This window comes from Hippocampus guttulatus, chromosome 7, assembly GCF_054856545.1.
Source record: "Hippocampus guttulatus isolate MCC_2025c chromosome 7, RoL_Hgut_1.0, whole genome shotgun sequence".
Taxonomy (NCBI): Eukaryota; Metazoa; Chordata; class Actinopteri; order Syngnathiformes; family Syngnathidae; genus Hippocampus; species Hippocampus guttulatus.
In genome coordinates, this window is record NC_141267.1 from 18,395,085 (window position 1) to 18,422,500 (window position 27,416).

At 44.9% G+C, this 27,416-nt stretch overlaps 4 protein-coding genes across 6 annotated transcripts in view; 1 reads left to right on the forward strand and 3 right to left on the reverse strand.

Moving 5' to 3' along the window:
* The window catches only part of usp24 (ubiquitin specific peptidase 24), a 29,872-nt gene extending 14,690 nt beyond the window's left edge, over positions 1-15,182 (forward strand). For both annotated transcript variants that reach the window (XM_086115010.1, XM_086115011.1), the window contains 38 exons: positions 24-132; positions 425-580; positions 865-962; positions 1,651-1,746; positions 1,834-2,056; positions 2,294-2,456; positions 2,718-2,879; positions 2,983-3,053; positions 3,827-3,987; positions 4,071-4,132; positions 4,551-4,742; positions 5,191-5,305; positions 5,702-5,846; positions 5,918-6,037; positions 6,136-6,261; positions 6,596-6,694; positions 6,785-6,867; positions 7,095-7,236; positions 7,330-7,449; positions 7,522-7,736; positions 8,607-8,731; positions 8,820-8,961; positions 9,054-9,204; positions 9,279-9,374; positions 9,817-9,920; positions 10,023-10,136; positions 10,293-10,500; positions 10,976-11,065; positions 11,173-11,275; positions 11,364-11,482; positions 12,228-12,341; positions 12,416-12,481; positions 12,559-12,625; positions 12,805-12,883; positions 12,971-13,046; positions 13,135-13,221; positions 14,333-14,443; positions 14,847-15,182. In XM_086115010.1, coding sequence (XP_085971136.1) covers positions 24-132; positions 425-580; positions 865-962; positions 1,651-1,746; positions 1,834-2,056; positions 2,294-2,456; positions 2,718-2,879; positions 2,983-3,053; positions 3,827-3,987; positions 4,071-4,132; positions 4,551-4,742; positions 5,191-5,305; positions 5,702-5,846; positions 5,918-6,037; positions 6,136-6,261; positions 6,596-6,694; positions 6,785-6,867; positions 7,095-7,236; positions 7,330-7,449; positions 7,522-7,736; positions 8,607-8,731; positions 8,820-8,961; positions 9,054-9,204; positions 9,279-9,374; positions 9,817-9,920; positions 10,023-10,136; positions 10,293-10,500; positions 10,976-11,065; positions 11,173-11,275; positions 11,364-11,482; positions 12,228-12,341; positions 12,416-12,481; positions 12,559-12,625; positions 12,805-12,883; positions 12,971-13,046; positions 13,135-13,221; positions 14,333-14,443; positions 14,847-14,909 — 4,573 coding nt within the window. In that variant the 3' untranslated portion in view covers positions 14,910-15,182. The remainder of the gene's footprint in view (positions 1-23; positions 133-424; positions 581-864; positions 963-1,650; positions 1,747-1,833; positions 2,057-2,293; positions 2,457-2,717; positions 2,880-2,982; positions 3,054-3,826; positions 3,988-4,070; positions 4,133-4,550; positions 4,743-5,190; positions 5,306-5,701; positions 5,847-5,917; positions 6,038-6,135; positions 6,262-6,595; positions 6,695-6,784; positions 6,868-7,094; positions 7,237-7,329; positions 7,450-7,521; positions 7,737-8,606; positions 8,732-8,819; positions 8,962-9,053; positions 9,205-9,278; positions 9,375-9,816; positions 9,921-10,022; positions 10,137-10,292; positions 10,501-10,975; positions 11,066-11,172; positions 11,276-11,363; positions 11,483-12,227; positions 12,342-12,415; positions 12,482-12,558; positions 12,626-12,804; positions 12,884-12,970; positions 13,047-13,134; positions 13,222-14,332; positions 14,444-14,846) is intronic.
* A 1,777-nt stretch (positions 15,183-16,959) lies between these two features.
* On the reverse strand, positions 16,960-22,844 carry pcsk9 (proprotein convertase subtilisin/kexin type 9). Its single transcript, XM_086115012.1, has 9 exons — positions 22,625-22,844; positions 21,276-21,467; positions 20,229-20,367; positions 20,024-20,145; positions 19,734-19,875; positions 18,763-18,950; positions 18,478-18,661; positions 17,883-18,059; positions 16,960-17,516 (listed from the first exon to the last, which is right to left on the reverse strand). Exons 1-9 carry the CDS (start codon positions 22,769-22,771, stop codon positions 17,395-17,397), a joined length of 1,413 nt encoding a protein of 470 aa, XP_085971138.1. The 5' UTR covers positions 22,772-22,844; the 3' UTR covers positions 16,960-17,394.
* A 193-nt stretch (positions 22,845-23,037) lies between these two features.
* Positions 23,038-23,905, reverse strand: bsnd (barttin CLCNK type accessory subunit beta). Its single transcript, XM_086115015.1, has 3 exons — positions 23,689-23,905; positions 23,560-23,627; positions 23,038-23,245 (listed from the first exon to the last, which is right to left on the reverse strand). The coding sequence occupies exons 1-3, from the start codon at positions 23,863-23,865 to the stop codon at positions 23,188-23,190; spliced, it is 303 nt and encodes a 100-aa protein (XP_085971141.1). The 5' UTR covers positions 23,866-23,905; the 3' UTR covers positions 23,038-23,187.
* Positions 23,906-24,433: 528 nt separating this feature from the next.
* Positions 24,434-27,302, reverse strand: LOC147202801 (uncharacterized). Of its 2 annotated transcripts, XM_086115013.1 has the most exons (3): positions 26,908-27,302; positions 25,495-25,652; positions 24,434-25,130 (listed from the first exon to the last, which is right to left on the reverse strand). In XM_086115013.1, the coding sequence occupies exons 1-3, from the start codon at positions 27,165-27,167 to the stop codon at positions 25,090-25,092; spliced, it is 459 nt and encodes a 152-aa protein (XP_085971139.1). In that variant the 5' UTR covers positions 27,168-27,302; the 3' UTR covers positions 24,434-25,089. The 2 variants fall into 2 exon arrangements, with proteins under 2 accessions (XP_085971139.1, XP_085971140.1); XM_086115014.1 differs by having other exon boundaries at positions 24,434-25,652.
* Between the last annotated feature and the right edge of the window lie 114 nt (positions 27,303-27,416).

Here is a 27,416-nt window from a genome sequence, read left to right on the forward strand (position 1 = left end):
ATATGTGTTTTCTCTTCTCCCAGAATCACACTGCGTGTAAGAAAGCTGCTCCTCCTGATCCCAACAGATCCCGAGGTGCAGGACGCTCTTGACAATTTTGTCCCCAAAGAATCCAGCGTATGGAGCCATCAGGTATAGGTTGACAGTTGTTGAAATGGTGTGCATGCACAATTTCTTTTTTTTAAATGGACACACCACCATAAATGACAAAGGAATTACATTTGTGTGTGTGTGTGTGTGTGTGTGTGTGTGTGTGTGTGTGTGTGTGTGTGTGTGTGTGTGTGTGTGTGTGTGTGTGTGTGGTTTACTCAAGAAAGCATGACACCAGTTACAAACAATCTTTGTTTTAGTACCAATACTGACGTATGAGAGGCAGCATGGTGCCACAATGCATCCAGACTCCTTCTGTTTATTCTTCTTGTAGAAGACGTTGTTCACCCTTGGCCAGGGGACCGGCACTCGCTCACCATCTATGGCGTCCAAAAATCAACACCAGCCCAGCGCCGCTTCCATCCTGGAGTCCTTGTTTCGGTCCTCCGCCCCAGGCATGTCCACCTTTCGAGTGCTCTACAACCTGGAGGTAGGCTACATAGACACACGGAATATAACCGTCTACCTCAGGTGCCCCTGCACAATGTAACAATGCAAGAGATGCAAAAGGAAAGACTTGTAAGAGGAACTAGCAACACCTCTCGATATGATGCAATGTAATGCTTCAAAGCAGCAAACTACAATCAGGACATATTGTTCAATTAGCAGCAGCTCTTGAATTGGATGTTATCATATTGTGCAAGTGTACCTCATGTTTTATGTATGTTTAACCAAATAAGATGCTCACTGTTTGTTTTTTTATGTATGCCTCAGGTGCTAAGTTCCAAACTCATGCCCACATCTGATGATGAGATGGCTAAAACCAGCAGCAAGTCCTTCTGTGACAACTTCCTCAAAGCAGGCGGCCTCAGGTATGACACATACACCACATGAAAATACTTAATACTGTTCTGTTTCTACAGTGATGACCGAATGGTCACGCGCCGTAATGTCACTAACCAACAGTCATAATTACAGTCCAGTGAAATCTCCTTCGTGTTCCAATCGTGAGACGATCTGCAATACAGACAGACCATTTCAAAGCATTTTTCCAAATAGTTTTACCCCTCGCACACATTTAAACACATTCAAGCACACGTTGTACACAGATTGTAAACATGTTTGAACACTAATGTAGATATTGTAGCGTCTGATTGCATGTGCTCATTGTGCTTTTTCTCAACGTTCAATAAACAGCTGGAATGTGCATTGGCAACAGTGGCTCTCCTTTCCCATTTGAGAGGTTATTACAAGTATCCAGTCAGGTTAAAAAAATAAAATAAAACTGGTCTCTGTAAACTGCAGATTTCTGTATAGCAGCGGGACAATTTCAATGACAGACAGACAATCACCTTTATTTGTCTCACAATGGAGAACTTCCCAATTTACAGCAGCAAAATTATGAAAGGGAGAAGTGGAAGAACACCAAGTATATAAATAAAAATGATAAAATATACAGTAGATATAAGCATATGGAAAATGGGTGAGTGAGGGTGAGTCCAGGTTTTCAGGTCTGTATATTTTGTTCTTTTCTTAAATGTAGTCTCTGTTCACTTGCAGTCTGGTGGTAAATGTTATGCAAAGAGACTCCATCCCATCAGAGGTGGACTATGAGACCCGACAAGGCGTCTACTCCATCTGTCTTCAGTTGGCCAGGTGCAGCGCACTGTCAAATGCATCATAGATCACAGAGAATCGAATCTCTGTTGCTCAACTGTTTTTGTTTTTTTAAACAAATCACAGATTCCTTCTGGTTGGCCAAAGCATGCCCATGGCACTGGATGAGGACGTCATCCGTGACGGCGAGGCGCTGTCGTCCCGCCCGTTCCGCAACGCGGGCCGCACTGGCCGCCAGCTCTCTCTTTGTGCGACGCCGGAGAAGTCCTCCTACAGGCAGATGTCACTGTCTGAACGCTCGTCCATCAGAGTGGAGGAGATCATACCCGCTGCTCGTGTGGCTATTCAGGTAAAGCAGGGTACTGTGCAAAATGAATTTTGAAAAATAGCTTATAGCTTATTGCTCTTAAGAGTGTACGGTGTACTCGAAATGGCCAACACGGCACACCACGCGCTTTGGTTTGGTCGTAGCTTTGATTGACTGATCATCAGTTTGTGTGTCAGCCCTTTTTTAGGAATACAATGCAATCAAACAGGACTATATTTGGAGTGCATTTGTAGCGTCGAAATCTGTGCCCTGTTGTAGACCATGGAGGTCGGTGACTTCACCTCCACTGTGGCCTGTTTCATGCGACTGACCTGGGCGGCGGCGGCGGGGCGACTGGATCTTGTCGGCAGCCCGCAGCCCATCAGAGAGACCCATTGCTCGCTTCTATCTCAGGGAGTGCGCACGAGAGTCAGCAGCACAGGTGAGAGATTGTATTGTAGTTAGAGGCGGGACACGCGCATACAACGCTCATAGACGTTACGTGCTAATTATTCTTTGTGGGTTTTGACAGAAAAATGTCAAGGAGCGTTTATTAAGGCACCTCGGAACTCCCTTTAAATGGAAAAAAACCCCGGTAGAATGCATCTTCTATGACTACTGCATTCTTCAAGAGGGATTTAAAGAGAAAATGTTGACAAATGCTGCAAGTCACACGAGTGACAAAAGTGTTTGGTCTTCGCAGGAAGCAATTGCAGCTCCAGCAGCGAGGGAGAGACGACGCCAACCGCACTGCACGCAGGCATTTGCGTCCGGCAGCAGAGCGTCTCCATCAAAGATGCCATTATTGCTCGCGAGGCTCTGTCGCTCCTGGTCACCTGCCTGCAGCTGCGCTGTCAACAGCTGTGTAAGACTCGAGCCACAAGTGACGTTCGCAGTCACCACTTGTGATTTAAATCCAATCCGTCGATTTTTGTACTTGATGTCGCAATGGCGATTTCTCTCCGCAGCCTCTTTTTACAACCTCCCCTGTGTCAACGACTTCATTATTGATGTGCTGCTGGGATCTCCCAGCGGAGAGGTAAACTGCATTTCGAGGAGACGTACTGTATGGGGGGTTTTTTTTTCTGTCACACAATAGTGAGAAAGGTGCGCCGGCTCTCTGACACGTTTTTAAAAATGGGCAGATAACAAAATATGTTCTTAATTGGTTAATTTAACACTTGCTGGGTGGGTATGCTCAATTTTCTATATGTCCCCTTTAAGGACTTCTTTCCACCCCCTGTAACTGTGATTTTCAACCACTTAGAGCATCAGGTGTGCGCTGGGAGATTATCCCATTTCAATTCATTGTCTTATCTTTGTTCATCTATTTATCGACACGTCGTGCCAAGAGAGCAATTAAACACCCTTCCTCTAAATGCAGAAAGTGCAATTAACCCGTGTATCCACCCGTTGCAAGTCACACAGCAGATGATGATAAGATAAGCTTTACTGATTCCCAGAGAGTTCAACTCTTACAACAGTCAAATTAAAATCATAATACTCCTCTTTAATAAAAATGTTCTTTGTTAAGAAACATAAAACCAATTGATGACATTAAAGCACTCCTGCAGCGCCCCCTCTGTCTAGAGACCACACGAAATAATACTTAATCGTATCAAATAATAATTATTACAAAAATAGTAATAGCTCTGGTGTTCAACTAACCTGTGAGTAAATTGAGGTGAGATCATCTTTTTTTTTTTCAATACACTGTGTGTGTTTTAAAAAAATATTTTCCTTGGTGCAATGATGATTTTGAAACGCTCCCCTAAAACTGTTAACGAAATCATCTAACTGCTTCTCTTTCAGATCCGCCGTGTGGCCTGTGACCAGCTGTACACTCTTAGCCAGTCGGACACATCAGGCTTTGCTGACGTGCAGAAACCCAACTTGTTCCTGCTCTCGGTCATCCTCACTGCTCAGCTGCCCCTGTGGAGTCCCACGTCGGTGATGAGGGGAGTCAACCAGAGGTAAATCCCAGGAAACAAAAAAGGGCCGAAAGTGACAAAAACAGTACAAGGCACTCATGCTGTTGGTTCCATTTAATCGACAGATTGTTGTCCCAGTGCACGGAATACTTTGACCTGCGATGTCAGTTACTGGATGATCTAACAAGTAAGTGTTAAAAATCATGGCTGGACATTCTAACAAGCAATATTGGCACTGACTCCCCAAAAGTGGATGCAGTGTTCCCTGTTGTATCCAGATTCCTCGATTGGACTCTTTTGATGGGTTTTTGATAGTACAGTGAACCCCGATATTCTAGGGAGAAAGTGACCCCGAGCCCTTCCGCGATTAACAAAAACCCTGTCTTTACGCCCATACAAAAAAATTATAATTGTCTATACTTGCCACAAGATGGTAGCAAATTAACTTAACTATTGTGATTTAAAAACTTGTGAAATTGTATTTTGTGGATTTTCCACATAGTGTGGATGAGTCTAGAATGCATCCCGCAATAAAAGTTTGCGCGTTAAGGCTGCTCCGATACTTTATCGTTGTCTCTCGCCACCCTTCCGCTTACCCCATGTAGCTTCGGAGATGGAGGCGTCACAAGTCATCACCGCCACCATGCTGGAGGACGAAATCTCTTGGCTGGACAACTTCGAGCCCAGCTGGAGCTCGGAAATGGAGACCAGCGAGGCGGACAACATCCTCCTGGCAGGACACCTGCGACTCATCAAGACCTTGCTGTCGCTTTGCGGCAAGGAGAAGGAACACCTCGGTAAGTCCATATAGACAAAAGTATTGGGACGCTAACCGTATCATTAGCAGGAAGTGAAAATTGAGGGGCGCAATATGGGGATTGGTCCAATTGTTATGATAATTATTTTTCTTTTTTTTTAATCCTACCTTTATGTGTCACAAGAGCCATTTCTAAATGGAAACATAAAAAACAAGTAAATCTTTTAATCTGCCTACCCATGAGATGAAGTCGAGCAAAAGTCTCATCGCGTTAATCAAACAACATATGAAGGCAATACTATAAGCATTGCAAACATTGGGCGACATGAAAAGAAAAAGTCCTGATATTCTATGGCTTCTATGATATAATTTATCTACCTCTGATGGAATGTATGACAGAATTTTGTATCCGCCATCTTGAGTTCAGACAATCGAATATGCACAGTTGCCCTTGTGCGTCACATGACCCCGCCTAACTCTCTCCGCAGGCCCATCGCTGATCCAGCAGCTGTTGGATGACTTCCTGTTCCGAGCATCGCGCATCATTATCAACACCTCCAACTCCACCGCGTCCCCGGCCCCCAGCCACGATTTCCACCCCAAGTGAGGCGCTTTACGTAAACGCACCACAGGATAATCACCGGTCGGGATTTATTTATTTATGTATTTATTTATTTGTTTGTTTGAGAGAAGAAATAAGAAACTTGCTGACTTGCATCAGAAGCAAGCAAATAGAAAAAAGTTCAAATTAAGAGTGGTTTATAATAATGAAATATTTTAACTGGACTGACAATGTTACCTTAACACACAGCCTACATTGGCAAACTTTGTGAACCAGTGTTAGGTGTAAAAACAAGAAAAGACTTTGAGGTTAGGCACGTCTCACAATTTTATGAGCTGTAGAATAAGTTCACCCACTCTTTTGAGATTTTGACAAACCAGGGTTCAATCTGCTCAAGATTTCCCCCCCCCCCCCCCCCCCTGTCCCATTTCACTTAGGTGCAGCACAGCCAGCAGCCGTTTGGCGGCCTACGAGGTCCTGGTGATGCTCGCCGACAGCTCCCTTTCCAACCTGCGACTGATCACCAGAGAGTTGCTCTCCATGCACCACCAGTCTGACCCGTCGCTCTGTAAAGAGTTTGATGTGAGGCACCAATATTGGACACTGACTGATAACTGAGCTGTGAAGTTGAACTCTTATCTCGCCTATGTCAGTACCTTCCCCCTGTAGAGAGCCGCTCGGTTTCGGGTTTTGTGGGCCTGAAGAACGGTGGAGCCACCTGTTACATGAATGCTGTTTTCCAGCAGCTATACATGCAGCCGGGCTTACCAGAGGTACACGTAGTGTTTTTTTTTTTTTTTTGTATTTATTTATGTATTTGATCTGTATTGTGTTACATCGGCAATCATGTGGGTATTGTTTGGTTCCGAAGGCGTTCCTGTCCATTGAGGATGACACGGACCAGCCCGATGAGAGCGTCTTCTACCAAGTTCAGTCTTTGTTTGGTCACCTGATGGAGAGCAAACTGCAGTACTACGTCCCGGAGAACTTCTGGAAGGTATTTGGAGATTTTTTTAAAAATAGTTTTGCATTTTAGTGAGTAGCTCCAGTGATGCCTAAAAATCTGAGTTCAATTTTACATTTCAAATCATTTTTTCTTATTGAAAAGAATGGAAATTATTGTATTCCGGCCTTCTAAAAACAAAATGCACACAATTTTTGTCTTTTTATGTAAATTAGCCCCAATGGTACTTGACAGTCTGGCAAAAATCGGAAGGGCTCCCTTGCAGGCACATTTTCAGAAAATAGACAACTCACAAAGAAGCCACGGATTGTCAAAACTATTTGTATACAAACTGTTAGTGAAGTCCATTTTTATTGGCATGTTTTAGATCTTCAAGATGTGGAACAAAGAGTTGTACGTACGAGAGCAACAGGACGCGTATGAATTCTTCACCAGCCTGGTGGACCAGCTTGATGAACATCTCAAGGTATGATATTCATCTTATATAAGCTGCTTGTGTTTGTTACCATGCATTAAATATGATTCTTGCCCCCCTCCCCCTTCCCTCCTCTGCCAGAAAATGGGCCGAGAGCAAATCTTCAAAAACACATTTCAGGGCATCTTTTCCGACCAAAAAATCTGCAAAGACTGTCCTCATCGGTGAGTCACGAATTACGATTGTGCTCTCTTTCTGCCCACATCTCATAAGATCCGATACGAGAGCAGCATTTTTTTAACGTCATATTCAGGTGCATCTCAATACATTCTAATATTGCGGGAAAACTATTTGAGTGCAGTCGTACTTACTTGATCACTCTCCCATGTGATCAAACCAGAGCTGCTGAAGACAAGTATTTTCCCACAATTATATGGAAACTGCATTGCAGATACGAGCGCGAAGAGACGTTCATGGCGCTCAACCTCGGCGTGACGTCCTGCCAGAGTCTCGAGATCTCACTGGACCAGTTCGTCCGAGGGGAAGTTCTGGAGGGTAGCAACGCTTACTACTGTGAGAAATGCAAGGAAAAGGCACGTAAGCCACCGCTTATGTTGTTGAATTATTATTATTATTTTTTTTTTAATCAAACGTTCCAACAATGTCTCTCGTATTCACATGTACAGAGGACCACTGTAAAGAGGACGTGCATCAAATCGCTTCCCAGCGTTCTCTGCATTCATCTCATGCGCTTCGGCTTTGACTGGGAAAGCGGACGCTCCATCAAATACGACGAACAGATTCGGGTGCGTCTCGAAGGAGGATATTCTTTGTCCTCGTCAAGATAAAAGAGGTGGAAAAACCTTCTGCGTTTGCAGTTCCCCTGGGTGCTAAACATGGAGCCGTACACCGTGTCCGGCATGGCGCGTCAGGACTGCAGCGGGGAGGGCGGCGAGGGGCGAGGCGATGGCACGTCCGGAGGCTCGCCCAGGAAGAAGGTCACCATTTCGGAGAACTACGAACTAGTTGGCGTGGTGGTCCACAGCGGGCAGGCGCACGCCGGCCACTACTACTCCTTTATTAAAGATAGACGGTAAGAGGCCCTTTTCGTATTCTTCATGTACAGCAGGGGTCGGGAACCTATGGCTCGCGAGTCAGGTGTGGCTCTTTTGATGATTGCACCTGGCTCGCAGATAAAACAAGATATTCTCGCATGTTTAATCCATCCATCGATTTTTTTTCACTGCTCATGTCCTGTTCTGGGCTGCAGTTGGCAGAAGGAGCCATTTTAATTGGATGATACTGGCCTACGTTGGCCGTTGCTGGGTAAACGGGTAAACGCCCCCTTTTGAATCAGCTCGCTCGGTCATTCGCTCAAAGCAAATCCTTCGACGAATAAAATGGCGAAAAGAAAAAAAAGATGACGATTATGGTACACTTCAGGACAAATGGACCGAAGGATTCACCTTTGTGGAAAGAACAGATTCTGCGGTGTGTCTAATTTGCAATGACAAAATACCATCGATGAAACGGTCAAATGTAAAGCGGCACTTTGACGCGCGCCGTGCTAAGCTCGCATCAAAATACCGTGCGGGAGAAGGCGGAAAGGAAGCGTGCAAGCTACTGAGCAGCGTGCAAGCTAGCCAACAGCAACTCCGCGTATGGACCCGGCAAGCTAACTGTAATTCCGCTCGTTTTGGTGGACCTTTAGCAATCGTGAGGAACGGAAAACCATTCACATTAAAGAGAGAAAGAGAGAATACTTTTCCAAATATTTTGATTTCATGGCTCTCTTAGTCAAAAAGGTCCCCGACCCCTGATGTACAATGTACATTGACGAGTGTGTTAAGTCAGCAAATATTTGAATGAGCATATGTTGGTAAACAATAGGCTCCAGGATGCTTTGCGCCACCCAAAAAAGCATGCACATGTTTTCATCGTGTTTGTGTCTACTTGTGTACAGCGGCAGCTCACGTGGACGTTGGTACAAGTTCAACGACAACGTGGTCGAGGAGTTTGACATGAACGACGAAACCCTGGAGTACGAGTGCTTCGGAGGAGAGTACCGGCCCAAAGTTTACGATCAATGTGAGCCACGACCGCCAAAACCGTTTTGATCTCTGTAAATAGCGTCAGTTCAAGTCGTAACCCCGTGCGCGTGTGTCTTTGTTTGCAGCAAACCCCTACCCTGACGTGAGGAGGAGATACTGGAATGCCTACATGTTGTTTTATCAGAAAATCAGCGAGCAAAACTCACCCGTCCTGCCCAAAAAAAGCAGAGTCAGCATCATGAGGCAGGAAGCGGAGGATCTCACCCTGTGAGTGAACCACACTTCTTACATCTCCAAATGTTCAATTGTAACAAAAAATAATTGACAAGCACTGCATTAATGGCATCTTCGTTTTCTAGGTCTGCGCCCTCCTCACCCGACGTCTCGCCGCAGTCGTCCCCTCGCCCGCCCAGGGCCAACAACGACCGCCTCACGCTGCTCACCCGCCTGGTCCGCAAGGGCGAGAAGAAGGGCCTGTTTGTGGAGAAGATGCCCGCCAGCATCTACCAGGTGGGCGTCGAGCTTCCCATGCCCCATTTTGGTGACATGGTTGCGTCACCTCTGGGTTTTGTCTCCTTGAGTAGATGGTGAGGGACGAGAATCTCAAGTTCATGAGGAACAGAGACGTCTACAACAGCGACTACTTCAACTTCACGCTCTCGCTGGCCTCTGTCAATGCAGTACGTCTTTCGTGTTCTGGACTTTGTGCACTTCTGTGGATGCAATACGCTTGTACAAAAGGTTTCTTGGGTTGAATGTTACATCCTTAGTCCTAATTTTCCCTGTTGTGTAAAAAAATTAAAAAGAGTTGTCATTCAAAACGAGTATTCAGTTTCCTGTAACTCTGAACCCAAATTACCAATGGGTATTAACTATAATAATTAGCAATTGGCTATATATGGTTCTCATAATACGAAAATATATTTGGAATATTTGGCACCTTTGTACTGTATCAGCAAAAGCAAATGACTTCTGTGTCATTACTTTTTCAAAAAAAAACAAAAAAACAATAACATGTTGATTTCGTCGTGCTATGCGCTGGCATTTAATTTACTCCAATGTAGCAATGACAACAATTATTGGGGGACGGGCTTCATTTCACCACCGCATTTGTTGTTCTAGACCAAGCTGAAGCACGCCGATTACCAAGCCATGGCTAAAGAAAGTCTCCAACTGGCCGTCCATTTCCTCTTCCACACCTACCTCCACACCAAAAAGAAGCTGCGGTATGAACAAACACAAAGAGTATGTACACGAGCGGCCGCATTTATGTCACAATCTCTAACCCCCCCCCCCCCCCCTCTCCCCCACCCGACACAAACACGCAGTGTGGACACGGAGGAGTGGATGGCTACGGTGGAAGTCTTGCTGTCAAAAAGCAGCACCGCCTGCCAGTGGATGATTCAGTACCTGGTTGGACCAGAGGGGCGAGAGATGACCAGGTGCGACTTATGGCTCATTCTTATGTAATTATATGAATAACCGTAAAGACACTTGTTGGGGGGAAGCATTTTTTTATGCCACCTTGTTTTTCTTTGGCTCAATGTCTTTGGGTCAATGACACATTTTCTGACGTGAGCCTTATTTCCTTCCTGTAGGATTTGCCTGTTGGAGTGTAGCATGAGGGAAGTGCGGGTGGTGGTGGCGTCCATCCTGGAGAAGACCCTGGAGAGCGCCCTGCACTTTGCTGACCCGGGTCTAGACGGCCTGACCGACGCCCTGCTCTCGCTGCTGGACAAGGACGTTCCGGAGAACGTGAAGAACTGCTCACAGTACTTCAGCCTCTTCAGTAATTTCTCTCAAAAGGTAACGGAGGCAACGTAAGGCTGATTCGCACCATCCTGGTTTTTAAATACATGAACGAATGTGGATTTTTTTTTTTAATGTATTTCGTAATGCTTTGATACCATCCAAGTGCCAAGAACTATGTTAAGGTGAGGAGAGGACCTTCATTTAGACAAGCTACCACCCTGTCTCATAGAAAAGCAGTGCAATGCCGCCATCTTGTGGCATCTGTAAGCAATTCTCAACCTTTTTCGGAGGCACAATGACTTACTGCTATGCATTTTCGCTCTTTGTGGCAGGGTACGGTCCTCTAATACCCCCCCCCCCCCCCCCCAAAAAAAAGATTGACAGATTTGAACGGTACTTTACGAGTCACTTGGTCCAGTTCTCATTTTGAATGAATCAACTCTGGTCCTTGACCAGAAAGTTTTGCCCACCCTTGCTCCGTGTCTACTCTTCCATGTACAAAAAAACAAAATGATGTTTTCTCACTCAGGGTGGTGACGCTTGTCAACTGTTGTTGAAGCACTCGGCCTATCACCGGATGCTCCTTTTCCTTCTGGGACCCAATCGCCAAAACAACCAGGTAGACCTTTTTATTCGCATGAATTGCGGCTGCTGTCTTTCTACGTTTTTACATCCGCTTTTTTTTTTTTTCTTCACTTTGATCTGGTCCGCTTTGTGTCTCTTTAGAACCGGCGGTGGAGTCCGGCCCAGGCTCGGGAGTTTCTCCACCTTCATAGCACTCTGGCGCTCATCACAATGCACTCGGACCTCGATTCCCAGCGGACGCACGGTCAGGCACAGCCTCACTCCGAACAGTCGTATTCACACCGTTTGCCCAATCCAGCTCATTTTGTTCCGTGTCCCCGTCCCCGGTGCAGCTCCAGACGGGTTCAGCCTGCGTGTCGGCAGCATCCCGTCCTCCGCGTCACTCCTGCCCCTCCATTCAGACATCCTGGCAACCGTTTTCACCCCAGAGGGACAACCCTACCTTCTCGAGGTAATTTAAGGGGCTCATCCTTGGTCCGTGTGTTTACATCGCTAAAAACAAAGACATTTCGAAACAAAATTCAAGCGATTTGTCATCCTCCATGTAGTTTCCTGGCAATTGAATTTTACATTCCCATATGTAATAAACCCCTCAGCATTTTTTTTTTCACAAAAATATCAAATATCTTGTTATTTTGTGTCACTCCCTTGTGTTGTTCCCCCCCCCGCCCCCCGCCCCCACAAATATTTAAAGGGTTCTTCTTCGGCCCACATCTCAGCGGTTCTGGATTGTTTTGGCCAATGGGTCAACATTGTAGTTTTTTTTTGTTTTTCTTTTTTTAAACATTTACTTTCTTGGCCAGGTGCCAATCTTTGTGCAGCTATTTATTTATTTGTTCATTTATTTAATAACCCAAATTACTCTCTTAGCAAATGTGTCAAACCTTGATGATTAAAAAAAAATACTCAAAATATCAAAGGGTGGCCCATGTGTCAATTTTGGGGTCAATTTATTATTATTTTTTTTAAATGTATATATTTTTTTCAAATTAGTGGTATTTTACTTATTTTTATTTTTTTTTGGGTGCCAAAATTTAAACTCCTTGGTCAACCTATTGTGTCAAAAATTCAATTCTTCTTTACCCATGTGTTTGAGGCTTCGTGTAGTGTGTTTGTCCAATCCCACCCACTAACCAGCCAAACAGATCCTACCTCTGTGTCCTTGTGAGAATTGAATGCCCTTGCGGACCCTCCAGGTGATGTTCGCCATGAGAGAGTTGTCGGGTCCCTTGACGCCGCTCATCGGCATGGTGACCTACTGCTCCTACTGCAACGAGCCTTTTTCCTTGGGGATACTGCAGCTCCTCAAGGTAAACCGCCGCACAACCTTCCCATGTCGCCTCTCTTGATTTTAACCCATTGTGAACGGTTTGCGTCCCGGCAGACGCAGCTGGAGACGGCGCCGCCTCACGAGTTGAAGAACATCTTTCACATGCTGCAGGAGCTTCTGGTGAGTCGCCAGGCAACCTCGCGTGACACACGTGCGTGTCACTAACATGCTGATGAGCGTCAGTTGGTCTGCTTCAGGTCGTGGAGGACCCTCTGCAGTCCCAGAGGCTCAAGTATGCCTTTGAGTCGGAGAAAGGCCTGCTGGGTAAGTCACTGATCATCTCACCCAAAAGTGCTCACGATTAAAATTTAAAAAAAATAGATTGATCCAATTTTGCCAACCTGCTTTGTTACCCTTCCTAATTTACGCAGCTACATACATATAAAAACCTACTCTGTGATTTTTTTTAAAGCTGTCTGAAGCTCTGTCCCTTGCGTCCGCAGCTTTGATGCACCAGAGCAACAACTTGGACAGCAGACGTTGCTACCAGTGTGTGAAGTTCTTGGTCACGTTGGCCCAGAAGTTCGTAACAACCACAGTGATCCATTCACATCTATTCTATAAAGTATTTATGTACAAGTAAGACAAAGCCCCCATTTTTGCCACCAGGTGTGCTCCAGCCAAGGATTATTTCAAGGACCTGTCTGGTCACTGGAGCTGGGCAGTGCAGTGGCTCCAGAAGAAGGCACGTTGAGATGCATTTTAAAAAACCACACATGATATATGGATATTAATTGTTTTACAATACCGCGATAATCATATTTGTTCCTCAGATGACCGAACATTATTGGACGCCGCAGAGTAACGTGTCCAATGAGACGTCCACCAATAAGAGCTTCCAGCGCACCATTTCGGCGCAGGTATGCACACGCTTGAATCCAAAGTTCTTGTGGAACTCAAAAGATAAGCAGCCACGACTGTACATTAAAGTGACGTGAAGGCAAACATTTAAAGATGCTCGACAACCTTGATGGCATGTATCTTGTTCAAGGCTAACTGTGAGGTTTCAGAATTTTCCAAAAGCACACTTCATATACCGTATTGGCCCGAATATGAGACGGCCCTGATTATAAGACGACCCCCTCTTTTTCAAGACTCAAGTTTGAAAAAAGACTTTTTGAACACCAAATTAATTTTGTACAAAGTACAAACTACAGTACATCTGAAACAAATGATGATAATATATTTGAGAGAAATAGCATGTCATTTTGCCTCATTTAAATCTTAATATCTGAACATTTAAATATGTAAACTAAAGTGCAATCACATTTGTAAATGAATGGCTTCTGGTTTTTGAAGTGTAAATGACATCATAACTTCTCCTCAGCTGCCGGTTAACCTGGCCGATCTTTGATCCACTATTCTCCAGATTGTCGCTACGTTTCTCCATTTTGTGTTATCTCTTCTATTATTTTCTTCTCTTTTCTTTCTTACCGCTATTTTTTATTTTTCTTCTTCGTGCTACCGCTATTTTTATTTTTATTCTTCGTGGCAGGGGTTCACTTTGGCCTGGGGAGTCAAGTTCAGCATTCGCTTCATTGATATCTGGCGCCATCTAGCGTCGTGAATGGGTATAATGTCTAGACCCCGAATAGAAGACGACCCCCACTTTTTCAGTCTTATTTCAATGCAAAAAACACCGTCTTATATTCGGGCCAATACGGTATTTGTATTTTGGTCTGAGACCAAGGTAGAACTTTTTTTTTTTTTTTTTTAAATCCACGTTGCATTTACATTACAAAAATCTGGCTTTTCAAATAGGGTGTGTAGAGTTTTTACATGCACGGTAAAAAAATATATGCTACATCTGTACAGTGAATGTGTATGTGTCTGCATATGTACACATTCACGTGGCTGTGTGTGTGTGTGTGTGTGTGTGTGTGTGCGTGCGTGTGTGTGCGTGTGTGTGTATTTTAAAATGTGTTTTGCTGCCACCCTAACTCACGTGTTGGTGCATGTGAACCCGTGAAGGACACGCTGGCCTATGCGACGGCCTTGTTGAACGAGAAGGAGCAGTCGGGCAGCAGCAACGGCTCCGACGGAAGCCCCGCCAACGAGAACGCCGAACGCAGCCTAAGACAGGTAAGCCCAGCGTGTGTGTGCCGCTCGACTGTGCCGTCACGTGGTCCAATCACACGCGCACGAGTTCGAGGGATGACACGCACGCACACTCACACACTCGGAGGAAGGCAGCATGTGACTGGCAATTTTCTACCACCCACGACTGCAATTAGACTGACGAGGAGCCGCATTGTTCTTTTTCTGATGCCACATTTGTCACCACAGCCAACTGAAGTATAGTATATAAAATCAAAACACTAATGGCAAGATCACAAAACTATGAAAATTTGGGTGCAGCTAAAAAAAAAAAAAGAAGTGTACTGTGGAGTGACTTTTGGGAAATGCTTTATGTGCAGCCCGTGTACTTATCGTATATCTTGTGCCTTTTTGTTACCACACTCAGCCCAACTCTCCTCCTTGACAGGGCTCCGAATCTCCCATGATGCTCGGCGATTCCAAGAGCGACCTGGAGGATGTGGACCCTTAAGCTCTTTTGGGGTGGGATAAACCCTGCGGGAAGGCGCGCGGGCCGAGCTCCGCGCGGGCCGAGCTCCACGCAGCCCCTCCACCCAATTTGGGGCATTTTTATTGGCCCGAGGACATGTGGGGGCGGAGGGGAGGGGGAAAAAAAGCACGGCAATCGGAACAACTTGACACAGAATAGAGGAAAACCATACGAATGACAAAAACTGAGAAAATCGTGAATTACTTCCTTGGAGATGATTTAAAGGGCAGTTTGGATTAAAGAGGAAGCCAGAAATCTTCCTCCATCGATCGTCTTTTTACAGCAGGGGAGGGGTGGGCATTTTACCCTTTGTTTGTTGTTTTCCTCACACACACACACACACACTATTCATCCATCCATCCATCCATCCATCCATTTTCAATACCGCTTATCCTGTCAAGGGTCGCGGAGGGGTGCTGGAGCCTATCCCAGTTGACTTTGGGCGGAGCCTGAACTAACCAATCAGTCACAGAGCACATAGAGAGGGCACATATTGCCATTCACATCCACATCCTCACAGAGTGGGAACTGATCCCACGCTGCCCACACACAAGTCAGGCACCGTGTACCAGCGCGCACACACACACACACGTCAGTAACCATTTGTTGCGTAGATATCCAATGTTTTAAAAGTCCTCGAGAGTAACCTCCACACAATTGCGCATCTACACAAACGCGCGCGCACACGTACACACACACACACAAGCACTTGCTTGGTATGAGGAGCTGGTATGGGGGGGGTCGTAAATATGCACTTTATTTGCCACGTTCACCACGCGCTTCCTCGAGAGCCTCCTCGCCTTTTTTGGTTTTCTCTGCTCATTTTAACAACACTACTACTACTACTATTCAGTACTGAGCGCCACTTCGAGTAACACACTTTTATGCGCTCACTTTTTTTTTTTTTTAACTCTCTCCACGACCTTCTCAGACTCGGATGCGAGCCTTATGCAAAAATCGCTCAAGAGAACAGAGGTGGGTGGGGGTTATTTGCAGATGCCAATGTCCCACGCACACACACATACATACTCATAAATCACACACAGTTACCTCTGCCATACTTTTATTTGCCTTTTTGTGTCTCTTGTGCCATCTAATATACACACACACACACACAAAGGAACGTGTAGCTTTGACTTGACTCAAATACACACACACACACATCATCTGCTATTTAATGCTAATATTACCTCTGCCAAGCTTTTATTTGCCTTTTTTTGTGTGTGTGTGTGTCTTTCATGCCATCTTTAACACACACATCCACACAGGAAGGCAGATGTAGCTTTGACTGTACAGTAACACATCCAAGCGCCTGCTCGTAAACACACATTCATGTGACCTCGGCCATGCTTTTATTTGCCTTTTTGTCTTTAGTGCAGTCTTGAACACACACACTGACACACACATCCACACAAAGAAAAACATGTAGCTTTCATTCGATCATACACACACGTGTGTAGCCCAGTTATCGGGAGTTCCGAAGTGCCTTAATCTCCCGATAACACTCCCCGCCGCTGCCCAATGTGTGTTTGTGTGTGTGTGTGTTTGGGGGGAAGGGGGAAGGCTTGACAGGTCGATCGATGTTTACACGGCGAGGACCTAGGAAACAATTTGAATGGTCATGTGATCACAGACCCACCCCACTTCCTAATGTGATGTGTGTGTGTGTTGGAGGGTGACTTAAAAAAAAAAAAGTATCCCCCCCTCGCTGTGTTGTTTTGTGAGCACTTCCTCTCACACGTTCAAAGGAAGAAAAAAAACACGACTCAATCTTTATTTTTAATGACAAGGAAGGGAGCGGGGTGATGATGATAGGGGGGAGGCATCCATGATACATGCGTGTTTTACTGTCATTTTTTTGGGGGGGGGGCTGGGGGGGGGGACGATCCACAATCTGCCATCACACGGGTTTTTTGTGTGATCGTGTCTGTATCAAGCATGTTAAAACACTCGTTTTAATTTGTACGACAGTTTGATTACAGGGGGGGGGGCAGGGGGAGATTTGATATAAAATAAACTGGAATGCACAAGATTTGTGTCAACTTTAGCTTTTTATTTGCAGTTGTTTGTACGGCACTTTGATAACTAAATGTATGGTCCTTATATTTGCCCCATGTGTCGTCCTTATATGTGACGATTCTGATGATCATTTTTGGTGCTCTCAAACTTAAACCATGTTCCTCGTTATATCTTAGCCTGATATAGTATAATTGTCATTTTTGAACATTATCGGAAAACAAGTTCAAAGTTCAAACATTTTCGGTATGTTTGAACTAAATAACAGAATTACCTCCATGAACTTGTTTAGTGTTAAAAAGCCGCATGCAGCCTTAAATGTTAATCAGGCCGACTCCAATCAAGTTGATTATGTTCCGCCTCCTCCAGGCCTCATCAAGCTTTCCATTTGATTGCTTATTTGATTTCATGCTGCTTGCTGCTGATTGGCCACATCATTAGGTCCACATTTTTACACTCTTCTGCGGCGACAGCAAACGGTGTCACCCCAGCCCTCCGGCCTCCACTGAGTCCGGGTCCAGCCCGGAGGACAGGAGCTGAGGAGCCGCGGTTCTGACACTCGGCACTCAAAGCCTAGAAGCAGGAAGGAAAATCATTTTTAAGTACATGCCTCCATACGTGTTCTATTGCACTTAATGACGCTACAATATGGAACAGTTTTTCAGGAAAATGATACACATTCCTCCCAAAGTTTTGGGGATAGTGGACTTTTGGGCAAAATTGCAGGATGAATATAAAATTCACTGTAACCTTTTAAGGGTTGGTTGGTTCCGCTCTCTTCGTTATGGGAAAAGTGATACAACCTCAAGTCAACCACTTTAAAGGTTATACAGTAATGAATTTTTTAGCTTCATCTTGAAATTCCTCCCAAAAGCACAATAAAACCTTTTGTGAGTACAGTAATGCGTTTACCAAAGTAGTGATTAAAGTCTTTTTTACTTGTCATGTTGTTGACAGTATGCGGCATGGTGGCCATCGCATTTGGAGTGTTGAGACGATGTCGTCCCATAAGCGCACGAACGTCAATTATCTTGCTGGTGGAGTAGCGTAGCATCGCATGAAGGACTTGCAGTGGCGATGCTTTCCGATTGGATGACAGGATCAAAGCTGCGATGCCTAATAATAATAATATTAAATATATATAATACAATAAAATAAACCAGTAGAATGCAAAGCTAAGTTTTGATATTTGTTGTGTTGAGTTGGTTAGCTAGGTGATGAGCACATTTGTTTTTGAGTTGGTTAACTAATGATAAAGGATGATTGATAAAGGATATCTTAATCTTAATAATTCAACTTGTTCTTTTCATGATTGTTTCACAATTTAATTAATTACAGTTATTGGTTGGTTAAGTAAGGAACCAATTTCCACAAAATATAGTTTACAGCCAGTTCAATTACAAGGTGTCCGACTGCAGCAGTGTCCCACCAGTGTTTGTCAGCTGACACCCACTTAGAAATGCTCATTACGGCCACCTACAGGATTGGAGTGGAACTTTGCGTAATGGTCATTTAAACGGATGACGTCACAAACCAGCCACGTGCGCTGCCGCCTGTGACGTTCCGCTGCGGGCTGTGAAGCAGGTGTCGCATTCACTGCTAGCGCTGATGATGTCATCACCAGGCGCAAACAGGTTGACGCACCCCCCAAAGTTAGTGCCGCCAGATCCTAGGGCCACACGCCGGTTCGAAACGTCGACCGCTCCCACCGTGATCACCTACGCACAGAGGATGTGAAAGGGACAAGATCCCCCCCCCCCCCCCCCCCCCCAGGCCTCTTGAGGCCACCCCACCCCTTGGTGTCCCGACTTGGCGTCACCTCAGGTTCGGACGCCGGTGAGTAGAAGCAGGCGTCATCTTTGTAGTTCCCGGCTGCAGCGACGACCACGGCGCCGCTGGCCACCAGCTTCCGACTGGCCACGTTCAACGAGCGGCTGAAGGCACCGACAAAAGGCAGCAACACGACGACTGGACTCCCGTTTGCGGTGGCCCGGATGTACTCCAAGCCTGACCACAAATAAAAAAGAGGAGCAAGTGGCACCCTCCATGCATCTATGGTACTTTACTATGAATAATGCGCATGCATGTATGTATGTATTTACTTTTTTAAATTTATTTTGCAAAAAAACAACAACAACAAAATCCAACATCCAGGGGGAATGTTGTACACGTCTATATATTTTAAACAAACAATTGTTTAAAATATATAGACTTTATTGGTATATGCTTTGAATCTTTATTCATTCATATTATTTCCCCTGATACCAGCAAATCGGGGAAACGCATTATAGTTAGTACAGAGAAGAATTTGCATAATTTTTAAGGTGATTTTGGGGTGTGTATTATATTCGGGGGTGTGGACCAGACTTTATTAGAAGTACCAAGAACTAAACTGAGGCTCAGAGGGGATCGAGCCTTTTCTGTTGCTGGTCCCTCTCTCTGGAATGACCTCCCACTGAACATTCGGCAAGCCTCCTCACTGCCCATCTTCAAAACCCTCCTCAAAACTCACTTGTATTCTTTGGCATTCGACTCAGCATGACTTAGATTTGTTCTTGGTTTTACTGTTTGGTGCTTTCTACCGCCTTTATTACCGATTTGTCTTACTGTTTATTGTGCATGTTAAATTGCTCCATGTACAGCACTTTGTATGCAGCGATGGCTGTTTGAAAGTGCTCTATAAATACTGTTGTTGTTGTTGTTATACTGGGCAAATGACGTTCTCGTATTTTCTCCATCGTGCAGCGGCGTGTGACGCATTGCTTTGAATTTATTTCAAAGAAGCCTCACCCGCTAGAGCACCTGATACGGACCCCTTTCCGTGACAATTGAGCACTCGCACCAAGTGGATGCCCGCACCTCGGGCCACGCCCGAGTCCGCCCCGCTTACCACACTTGCAACATGTGTGCTGTGAGCGCTACACCGGCTAACCTGGAGAAATGCAAAAAAAAGTTTTAATTGTGTATGGATTAAGAATAATTACACACTGTTACCTCATTTACCTACTGATGTCTCAGCATGTGATATATGACCAGAGAAATGCATTACGTGTGTGTGTGTGCAGGCGCCTGTATTATACTTTGACTCCATCTTCTTCCGGAATTTCATTGAAGTCTGTAGCGACCACTCGTCCTTTCAGCTCTCTGTGAGAAGCCCTAATGCTGCCATCCATCAGATAAACTTCCATCTTGCCTCCATCATCTGCAAGTACAAATTCTTCAGTGTGCGCGTGCGTGTGTGTGTGCGTGTGTGTGTGCGTGTGTGTGTCAAAGGGGACAACACACTGGGCGGAGTGTACGTCGTGTTTTCCCCGGTGCCGCCAAAGTGAGGTCCGTGTAAGTCTTTGTTGAGGCTCCAGGGGGCGCTCTGGGCGAAGATGAACGAGTCCTCCTCCACGTACTGGACATGAGGGAGCTTCAGTGCCTGAACACACACAAAGTATGTCGAGTAGAACGTTTTTTCGCCGCAAGAAACGAATCACGTCGCTGTATGTGAATTATAAGCTAACACTGTTCAAAGATGAATTTGCTCAAAATGTCTGCTTCAAACCAAAATTGACAACTCCAGGTATGAGCCTTTTGTGATTTTTTTTTTGTGAGGCCTGTTGTGATAGACATGTCCACCAAATTTTGGATCAATCTGTGAAAGTGGTGTTAAAGGCTGCTTTTTTTTTCTTACTTTCAAGCCCTGAAATTTGCCCAAAATGGCTGCTTCGAAATGTCCAAATTCCCGTTCATTTTTATGCATGGGTCCTCGAGACTTGTACATACATTTGTTTTGATCGACATGTCCATCCAAATTCATGCCGATCGATGAAACAAATGTTGCAATCGAACTTTTTTAAAAATACATTTTGAGCACTGAAATTCGCTCCAAAATGGTCGGTTCAGACAAAATGTCCAACTTCTTGTTCAATTTTGGGCATAGGTCCTTGAGACTTTTTCGTGTGCCCCGCTATGACAGACTTGTCCAATTATTATTTTTTTGGGGGGGTGGGGGACATTTTTGAGACCCATAAATGCAACACTTTTCTAGTTTTCCTACTAAATTCAACCAAATATCACTATTCTAACATTTGGATCCATTTTTTTCCCTCTCTCTGACATCCGTCTTTTTTTCCAACACTGCAGTGTGTGTGCTGTTCCTGCCATTGTCAAATGGACGAGAAGTCCTTTGGGGGAACTGGAATATACTTGATATGCAACACACTGCAAGCGAGGTCCTAACATGGAGTCAGCCCAGCAATAGTGACCAAAAAGTTTCCAATTGTTTGCGCCTCGACAAAAGGAAGTCTGCACGACTCGAATCGGGATCCCAAATTAAGGCGTTACCAGTTGGATGACATCACTGCTCATTTTGACCAGGAAGCCTCGCAGAGCCCCCGAGAAGAAGAAGAAGGTGCGAAGGACCTCGACTTGGTGGCCCCTCCTGGCCGCGGTGGTCCTCAGCTTCCTGATGTTCCTGTGCACATCGCCCTCGCCATGCAGGATCACCATGTAACGACCCGGCACCCGCCACGCCACCTTGGAGGAGGTAACAGTCAAGGTCCATTTATGACTTTTGATTTCGTACAAAAACATGCAGGAGAGTTTTACAATTAATATTATCGTCATTATAAACATTGTACTCCTGCTAATAATAATAATGAGAGTCGTTCAATACCACATATTTGCCATAAAGAGAGTGGTATTTACCCTTTGAGTACTCACCGCTATGGCGTACCGATACCTGAGGTACTTTTGATATACTGTATAAAATTTCATCGAACATGAGGCTGATGATGTGACAAACTGCCGGAGTAAAGCGGCAACTGCTGCCGTGGAGGACTGACATGATGTCAGATTTTTTTTTTTTTTTTTACCTGAAGTATCCATAGGTGTTATCTGCAGCCTCCATAAGTACACGATACCTTTAAATACGGCCGCCATTGGGCCGATACAGTTACCTATTCCGACATCCCCAATAATAATAATAGTTTAAATATTAGTATATAATAATAATAATAATAATGAAGAAGAAAAATAGTAAATTAACAATTTTATATTTTTAAACATCCATGATCCAAACATCCAAAAATAATAAAATGGAGAGAAATAAATCTGAATAATTAATAATCATAATAACTGCAGGAAAATATAACACTATTTAAAATAATGATATTAACTTGAAAAATAACAAATGTAAAAATAATGCTCAAATCAAAAAGTGATCTTTTGTATTCTGAAATGTAATAAATATGAACTAAATAATAAATTGATGGGCAGGTAAAAGTGGATCGAAAAGAATATTGCTAAAATTGAGTTATAAAAATAATTGTAGATAAAAAATGAAAATGTAACGATGAATTGTTTTAATAATTGTTGCCCTTTAGGAGTTATTAGATTAATATTTATATCACAAAATAAGATCTAATATGTCCCCAAATATATTAGCAACACCATTTAAAAAAAATAAACATTCAACAAAAACAATTAAGATTGAAAGTGTAAAAAAGAATGTGAAAATTTTAAAATATAGTTACCCTAACGATGAGTACTAATAAACAAAAGAAAATATATAGAAAAGAACAATTACAGATCCAATAATGATAATAAATACATCTACTTTTTTGAAGTTAAAGCACTTATTAAAGGTGAAGCCTAATATGCAAATGATTTGGTTGCATGTTTGAGTGTCTTACCTTGTTGCATAGTAGAAATTCGGCGGCGGGTTCGGTTCTGGTCCCGTTTATCCCCCGGATCACAGGTGCCGACACTTGGAGAGTCCGGCCGTGCGCGCTCACCACCCAACACGCGCAAAAACACAACCAGCCAACCGTGGCTTCCATTGCAGCGTCGCACGACTCCACTGTAGTCTAGTCGCTTTTGCTTTCTTGTGCGACCCCAACTCCACCCCCCCCCCACCCCCCACACGCTCCAACCCCCCCCCAACCCCAAATTGGAGGTCGGTACCAGTGACGTCTGCTGTCTTCATTCAAATTATCTCTCTTGATCTATCACAGTACAGTAATCCCCGATAAAACACAAGTATGCCCCCTGGTGGTCGTGCGTAGCATGGGAGCTGAAATAAGACCAATGAATGGAGTACTGGAAATGATTACAAAATATATATTTCATACGAATTATTGCCACGTGACACTCTTTGAGTAACAAAAAAAAAAAAATCTCTTTCCAAAAACGATAATGGTCAGTTTGGGTGTGCCTAATGTTATGGCCAGTGGATCAAGGCCAGCTCCCAATGACGTCACAGCATGGGGAGAGCGGGGCAGCTGTTGTGCCGCTTTATGGGTGCCTCTGCTTCCCTTTCATCAAAATAAAAAGAGACACAAATGACGACTTCATACGACTGAATCTATTTTAAATATATAAACATTCAAATATGCATTAATAAGTATATGAAATATTAACATATGCCGTATATTTGTTGTTCTACTTCTTCCTTTCATAACTTTGCTGCTGTGAATTGGGAATTTCTCCATTGCGAGACTAATAAAGGTTTTCTTATCTTATCTTATATCATCATGTAAAAAGTGTGGGACAAATAAAGGATATCTTAAAATGTCCGCATGCATTGGAGAGAACGCACACCTTTGTGAGCGTGTGCGTGTGTGTATACCTCTCATGTTGTCGAATGCATGCTACATCCTCCAGGTTCTTATCCCACATCCCAGGAGCGAGAACAACCTAACACACGCACACACGCCACTGTCAACAAAAGCACCCTTGCAGTTGCCGCTGAACCAACCTTGGGGTAACACTGGCACACGCTCCACACGGTCCCGACTAGAACCATGGCACCACCCAGGGCACACATGGTGGCGTAGACGTGAGGCCTCTCCTTGATCATGATGAAGAGGCCCATGGTCACCACGCACCAGCCGGCCACGATTAGCCCGTATCGGTACGGTTTTCCTTCCACCATGGCCCCGTGGCACTCAAGCTTGAGAGGCGTGTGTGTGTGTGTGTGTGTGTGTGTGTGTGTGTGTGTGTGTGTGTGTGTGGAGGAGGAGGAGGAGGAAGGTGGTTGACGTTCCACTCTGCTGCTTATTAAAGCCCAAAGACAAGCAAGGCCAGGAGGGTTGGGTTTTGATCGGTCACCTTGGTCCCAGAGTCATAATCGTGTGGGATATTTCATTCGTACATTTTTATTTATTGACATGTGTTTTTGAAATAGTTTTCATTCGTTTTTAGAGCAGGTCTGTTAGTTTTCATTTTATTTTGGTAAACTGCTCCATTTTGTTGTTTATTAGTTTGAGTATTTTATTACATATATATATTTTATATCTAAAGAGTGTTTGTAGAATGCAAGACAACAGTCACAAACGAACACACTTCAAACGAACTGCAAACGTAAACCATAAAAAAAAAAATTTAAAAAGCGGTTTGGGGACTTTTGAGTGTAGTTGTTGACTGAGGTAGAAATCTAAAATTACGTGCTGTCTTCTTTAACAATGTCAAATAAACCAAGAAATGACATCAGCACGAACAAATGTGTGGCGAAGGTTTTATAGAACGCAATTGTGCGAAACAGCCAAGACGACAACAACAACAAATCGAGGATAACAGTCAATCGAGCAATCTCCAGATACCATGCAAAGATGCCCCCTAGTGGCCGTCAGTAACATGAGGGATAACATGAGGGCGATCTGATCGAATACTTTGAGGTGACGTCACAGCGATAAAATGGGTCAAAGCATCACACATATCATAGCAATCTCCGGGTACAATTTAAATACGCCTGTAAGCATTGTTAGTGCATTCCGATTGGACACTGACTCAAATAATGCTTCTTATTTTTCATGGTGTGGAGGCCATTGAATAATTTGATTGCAGATGCCTCATCACAAATAGTAGTCTTGCCGTCTAATAATCCGAAAACGGGATGGGGCATTGTTTGCTTCAACAAATAAACACCTGACCTCAAATACAACCCTCCAGTTGTTTCCCTCAGAACTTCAGATCTTACACAAAAAAACATTCCATTGCCTCAATTCGTAATCTTCAGATGCCTCGCCTCCAATAAACACCTCCTTTCCACTTTCATTCAGACTACACGGGAAAATATTGTAATTCCGAGATTAATAGCATTTCCTCGAACAGACCGCTCACCTCAATTTAGCCCCTCCTATCTTGGCGCCGACGTCATCTAATGATCTGATTGGGGCAGCATCCCCCTCTTGCAGGGTCCTGCGTGAAAGGCAAACGTGAATCATTTTGGATGTTTTTCTGTTTGTTTGTTTGTTTTTTGCTACGACTCCGATGTGCTAATTTTGCAGGGTCTCCGTGTTAAAAGAGGCTCAACATTAAGGCACTTAGTGCTCAGGGAATGCTTTGTTAAATACAAGAAGTGCCGTGCAGCCACAGTAGTTGGTCACGTAATTCAAGCAAGCCAATCAAGTTGACAGTTTTTCCTTTTGAAGAAAGTCCTCGGCCCCACTTAAAAGGCACCGCGATGAAAAGTGAGACAGCTTGTGAACGACCGTTTTGTCCACCAACGGTCGCAACATGCACAAGGCGATAAAGTCCAAACATCAGAGCTGCTCGCCGCCACCGTTTTCTTGGATCTTCATCACTGCGTCGTAGGAAGGGGGTGGTTCCATGGTCCAGGGGGGCGGAGTTGACGGGAGCACCGGTTCTAGAGCCGCTTCGCGCTCCGGTGCGCCACCGACGGAGTCTGTCGACATCTCCCGACGGATTCGGTCCAACCTCCTGAAACGGGCGACAAGACAGACGGGGAGGTGAGGCGTCTGTTCGGTGTTGTCCAGGACAGCACATTTTCATTGTATATATATATATATTTTTGGGATCCAATAAAGCTCTGCATGGGGAAATGGCGTCATTGTGTGAATGGTGCCTTGGGTAAAACATCTGCGAGATTTAACGCAGAGCACAGCTTGTTTGAAGTGTTTGACCACAGACCACGTCCATGGAGAGCGTCAAGCTTCGTGCACGACGTGGTCCGATAAGCAAGCCATAAAACTGCCGCCTTCTTATTTTCACTGTCATCTTCCGAAAGCCACGAAGCACGTCGCTAACACGTGACAAACTACACACAATGGCAATTACAAACTAAAGTACACTTCAGCATCAGATCCCCAAAAATGATTCTCCTGCTGCAAGGGTCGCCGGGGGGTTCTGGAGCCTATCCCGGCTGTCTCCGGGCAGTAGGCGGGGGACACCCTAAACCGGTTGCCAGCCAATCGCAGGGCGCACCAGAGACCAACAACCATCCGCGCTCACACTCACACCGAGGGACAATTTAGAATGTTCCGTTCATCTCTAAAACTAAAATACAATTTCCCCCCAAATGCAGATAGTAGCCAGCGGTCCATTTGAATGCCTCCTATTTATCTCCTCAGGATTTCAGCTCCCTATAGGAAAACGGTAAATAATGGATGAGGTCTGCTTTGTGTTTGCTTACAGGAGCTTTGGCAGAGGTATTTGTGCTGGAGAGCGCCCTTTAAGTTATTATTAGAAGACTGATGCTAAAGCGTCAATGTCTTTGCAGCACACACACACTCACTCTCTCTCTCTCACCCTCTTAATGCAGGGACACCAGGTCAATGTAATCAATGAATATTATTATCGCCGTAAAAACAGAATTGACAATCAGTGGTTAGTCACTCCTGTCATTTTATATGATTTATTCTTTTTAATCTTTATTTCCTGTCTGAATGATGAATAAAACATTTTTTACCAATGTCTTGACTCAATAGTCCCAATTTTAGAGTCGGTGGAGCAACACACGTAGACAGATTAACAATACTCAGACATGTATTCTTTATCCTCTATAAAAAAAAAAGTCATTGTTTGGAGAATTACTTTTTACTTTTATCTGAGTCATATAATTTAAACTGATTCGACCAGATACTTTTTTACTGCGGTGCAATTTTTGACATGTAGTATTCGACAGTACACGTGACGCCATGCCTAATTTTCCTATCAAAGCTGTCCGTCTTTCTACCTTTGGATGGCCAGCGACTGCTGCGGGCTGAAACGCGTTCCCGTGCGCGGGTGCAGCAGGAAATGTCCCGGCACCGCCGCCTGCAGGTTCTTCATGGCCATGCACAGCCCGCTCACCAGCAGGCCCACGCCCCCCATGCCCAGGAAGAGCCCCAAGACGGGCGCATAAAAGCTGGGCAGGGGCGCGCACAGGGCCACCAACCCGCCGGCCCCCATCAGCAGCACGCCCAGGAGGAGCAGCGCGCCGTAGGGGAGCGGCATCGCCTCCGTCCCGCTCCTCCTCGCCTTCCTCCGGGAGTCCTCAGCCAGTCTGCTGCGGAGACGCGTGCGCTTCTTCAAGCATCTCGTCGAGGGTAAAACACTCCCATGCCGCCGCCACCGCCTCCTCCTCCTCCTCCTGGTTTAGGGGGAGAAGATCCCGCGTGTCGTCGCCTGGGGGGTGAACATTTCCGCGTTTGCGTCGAGGGTTGGCGGCGGAGGAGAGACACGGTAGCCGGGGAACTCTGGTCT